Genomic DNA, 3645 nt, shown 5'->3' with positions numbered 1-3645 from the left:
ATTCCAGCCGGGTTTTCGTATTTAGATTTCCTTGAATAGTTACACAAATGTTTTTTTAACAGGAAAAATTAAAAAAAAATATTCAGATTAAATTTTAATGGGCATGATGTTTTATACCTCTAAAATTTTATCATCATTAGGCTACTATTAATATTGCGCTGATTTGGAGATAATGTCATATACCCTTAGATAGAAGATTTTAATACACTTTTGTAATAATAATGTCATTTTGGGGGAAAATGGAAATGATATCCTATACCTCCAAGGTAAATATATATATATATATATATATATATATATATATATATATATATATATATATATATATATATATATATAAATATATATATATATAAATATATATATATAAATATAAATACATATATATATATATATATATATATATATATATATATATATATATATATATATATATATATATATATATATATATATATATATATATATATATATATATAATACAACATGCATTTCCATTAAACTGAAAGTATTTATAGGGTTTATAAACATTTGTGCAGCCCTAGCTATAACCCCTGACATGTTTTATCAAATCCCCGATCGTTTACTGAGTAAAGCTGCATCAATAATTCACAACTATCTATAATAATGTTTTAAGAAACTTTCTTTCATTCAATTGATTTTATGTAACACAGGAAAGAATGTCAATTCACCCAAAGCATTATTCATGGCATAAAGTTTTTGTAAAAAATCACTTCTTTTTAGCACAGTTAATTTCCATTTTACTTTATTAAACTTTGAATATTTCATAATTCCCCATTCTCCACTGTTTATAGGGGTCACAAAAAGTGGTTGCAAATTATGCTTGCTTATAACGTTACAAGAATACTTTTGTTCTCCTTCGTTAAGAAGTATTTCCATTACCTCGCAATACATTCCGTCTTTGCTTAGAAAGTATTTGTTCCTTTTAAAAGTTGAAATTTTGCAAATTGCACTTTTTATAACATATCCTGAAGGGTGCACAAGAATGGAGCGCTCTTTAAATCGTTTAGCAACTGATACAATGGGATTATATTTTGCATTTCTTGTTATTTTTTTTAAATACTGTAAGTAGTTTTCAAATTTAAATGCAGATATATCATTCATAGAACAATTATAGTATTTGGCATCATCAACGATATGAAGCAAGTTATGTACATTAAAAGTTACAAAAGATTTGCCACAAATCTTACGTGAATTATGCACAAAAGTGGCAAAAAGTTTCTTAGCAAATGGCAACAAATCATTTCTATCGTCATCATCCTCTATGTGTAAAATTCTCACAGCTACAGCAAATGCAACAAATAGATTATAAACTTCATTGTCTAAAATTTTCTCTAACACAACAATTCCTGTATATAAGGTGAATTGACGAAATTCTGTTGCTTTCCAACGTTCTATTTCAGAAAGACCTCTTGGCTGTCTAACAAAGTCAGAAGGAGTGGACTGGGCTATATCCAGCATTCGATTTGAAATCAGTTGTTGTTGAGCAAAGCTGATATGAATTTTTGATTTGAATTTCAAGAAAAAAAGAAATCGACGACACACACCTAGGAACAAATTGTGCATAGGTTCGATGACAAAAGAACGTACCATATCTAAATTATTTATTAGCAGACATGGACTGTTTCCATTCTTGTGTAACGGATAAGCATTTGATCTAAATTCAGCATCAGTTCTTAAATTTGCATTGTCATTTGTATAAACAATTCTTCTTTCATAACACTCTGCCACAGAAGTGCACCTTTCACACCCATTTTTTGATGTGTGACCTGAGCAACATCTAACAAATGCACGTGCTGGAGCATCACAAATAAAACTACGTAAATTAAATTTATAATGCTTTTCATTAATAACTAATCCATTAAATGTTAGGTTATTAACTTCAGTTACAAAATCTTGTAAAAAATCATGAACACTTGACGGTTTTGCACTTCCACTATAAATAGCCACCAGAAAAGGAAAAGATATTATATTAACTATTGAACAAAGTATTGGCCAAAACTGCAAATTATTTGAGCGCTGAATAGGAAGTCCATCAATATTGACATCAATAGTTATGAAGTTAGTATCTACTTCAACATTATTAATAGCAAATATATCATCTATTCCTTTCTTCAATCCTATGTAAATGTAACTACCATCACACTTGCTCAATACATCAATGGAACTTGGAGTTTTAATCAGTGTGCGGGCATCTTTTGGTATGTCACATTTTTCAAATTTTCCTGACTGACTTAGAATTAGCAGTATATCGTTTATGGCATCTCTTGTTAAATTGTGCTTAACTGCAACTTGTGCAAGTTCTTCACAAATGATATATACTGGTTTGGGTTCAGAATCAATATCAGTCTCACTGAATTCAAAATCACTAGAAAAATCACAAACATTTGATTCATCATCTTGACAGCCATTCTCGCCTTCTGATAAGTACTCACTAATACTGACAGATAGTTCTTTAAAATCATCCCGACTTTCTTTTTCCGGTAACGAAATAGCTTCAGATGATTCATTCAATGAACTTGACAGCAAATCAGTCTGATAATCTATAAATAATGAAAAAAAAAAATTCTATATATAATCTATATCTGATGAAAATAAGTAAATAATGCACTGATAATTAGTAAAAGCTGTACTGGAGATAAGTGATACTGCTTTAACAGAACGATATCTCTTCATATAACTTTTCATATATTCCTGACGATTTCTTTTCATTCCAGACAAGCTTTTTACTAAATTTATTAAGAGAAACTTTTTAAAATTTTCAAATTTTGTTTTCGCAATTTCAGTTTAAGCATGCGCTTTAAAGCAAAGATTTTCGTTTTTCCATTTTATGTTGATATTTGATCAAAATCAAGTACGATATCGTATCTGATTTTGATCAAATATTATATAATACGTATTTTTGATAAATAAGTGGTATTGAACTCGAATTCGAAACTTAAAACTAAATGCGTATTTTTCTGGTATCAATGGCGGTATGTTATACGTGATCAATACTCCGAGTATTTGCAATACTAGATATGCCGACTGGGATGGTAATCGTCGGGTTATCAATAATGTAATTAAAAATAATATTTGTGGTCAGTGTAAAAATTATTAATCGTTATTTGGTTTTTTGCACGAGATGAATATCATCTTCAAACAAATTTTTGAATTTTTAGCATTTGGTTGGTTTGCATTGGATACCGTTTGCTTTAACAATAGCAAAATCAAAAGGTGAAGAGTAATGTTGATGTAGTTGACATAAAAGTTGTAAAAATTTAATTAAGTATCCACTCAAGGGTTATTTCAGTGGTTATCGGCATGGCCGTAGAGAGGGAGGATTAGGCGGGTGTGTTGTCCTGGGGCCCGGCTTTCTTTAAGAGTCCGGAGCAGGTCTCTTAAAGAAAGCCGGGCTACTTTTTTTTTTCTCCCATAAAATGGGAGAAAAAAAAAAGTAGCTAATTTGGCATTACATGGTGCTCATTTTCAGCAAAGATAGGGCCCATAAAGAAATTTGCCCCGGGACCCATCTTGGCTCTCTATCAGTTATCAGTGACTTTTATTTTCACAATAATAATTCTGACTTTTTTGCACTTATGCCAGTTTTTGCAATTGATTTACACTTATGCTAGTTCGCACTTA

The 3645-nt window shown here is 29.9% G+C and overlaps 1 protein-coding gene across 1 annotated transcript; it reads right to left on the bottom strand.

The window, feature by feature from the left end:
• Window positions 1-620: 620 nt before the first annotated feature.
• LOC136084787 (uncharacterized) lies at window positions 621-2882 on the bottom strand. Its single transcript, XM_065805719.1, has 2 exons — window positions 2655-2882; window positions 621-2564 (listed from the first exon to the last, which is right to left on the bottom strand). The coding sequence occupies exons 1-2, from the start codon at window positions 2731-2733 to the stop codon at window positions 652-654; spliced, it is 1992 nt and encodes a 663-aa protein (XP_065661791.1). The 5' UTR covers window positions 2734-2882; the 3' UTR covers window positions 621-651.
• Window positions 2883-3645: the final 763 nt, after the last annotated feature.

This window comes from Hydra vulgaris, chromosome 09 (genome assembly GCF_038396675.1).
Source record: "Hydra vulgaris chromosome 09, alternate assembly HydraT2T_AEP".
Lineage (NCBI taxonomy): Eukaryota > Metazoa > Cnidaria > Hydrozoa > Anthoathecata > Hydridae > Hydra > Hydra vulgaris.
The sequence above is the reverse complement of the archived record's forward strand: the minus strand, read 5'-3'. Positions and strand labels throughout refer to the sequence as shown.

Coding starts and splice junctions, on each gene's coding strand:
- LOC136084787 (XM_065805719.1), bottom strand. CDS start 2,733: ATGAAAAGAAATCGTCAGGAATATATGAAAAGTTATATGAAGAGATAT. Junction 2,565..2,654: donor AGCAGTATCACTTATCTCCA/GTACAGCTTTTA, acceptor CATTATTTATAG/ATTATCAGACTGATTTGCTG.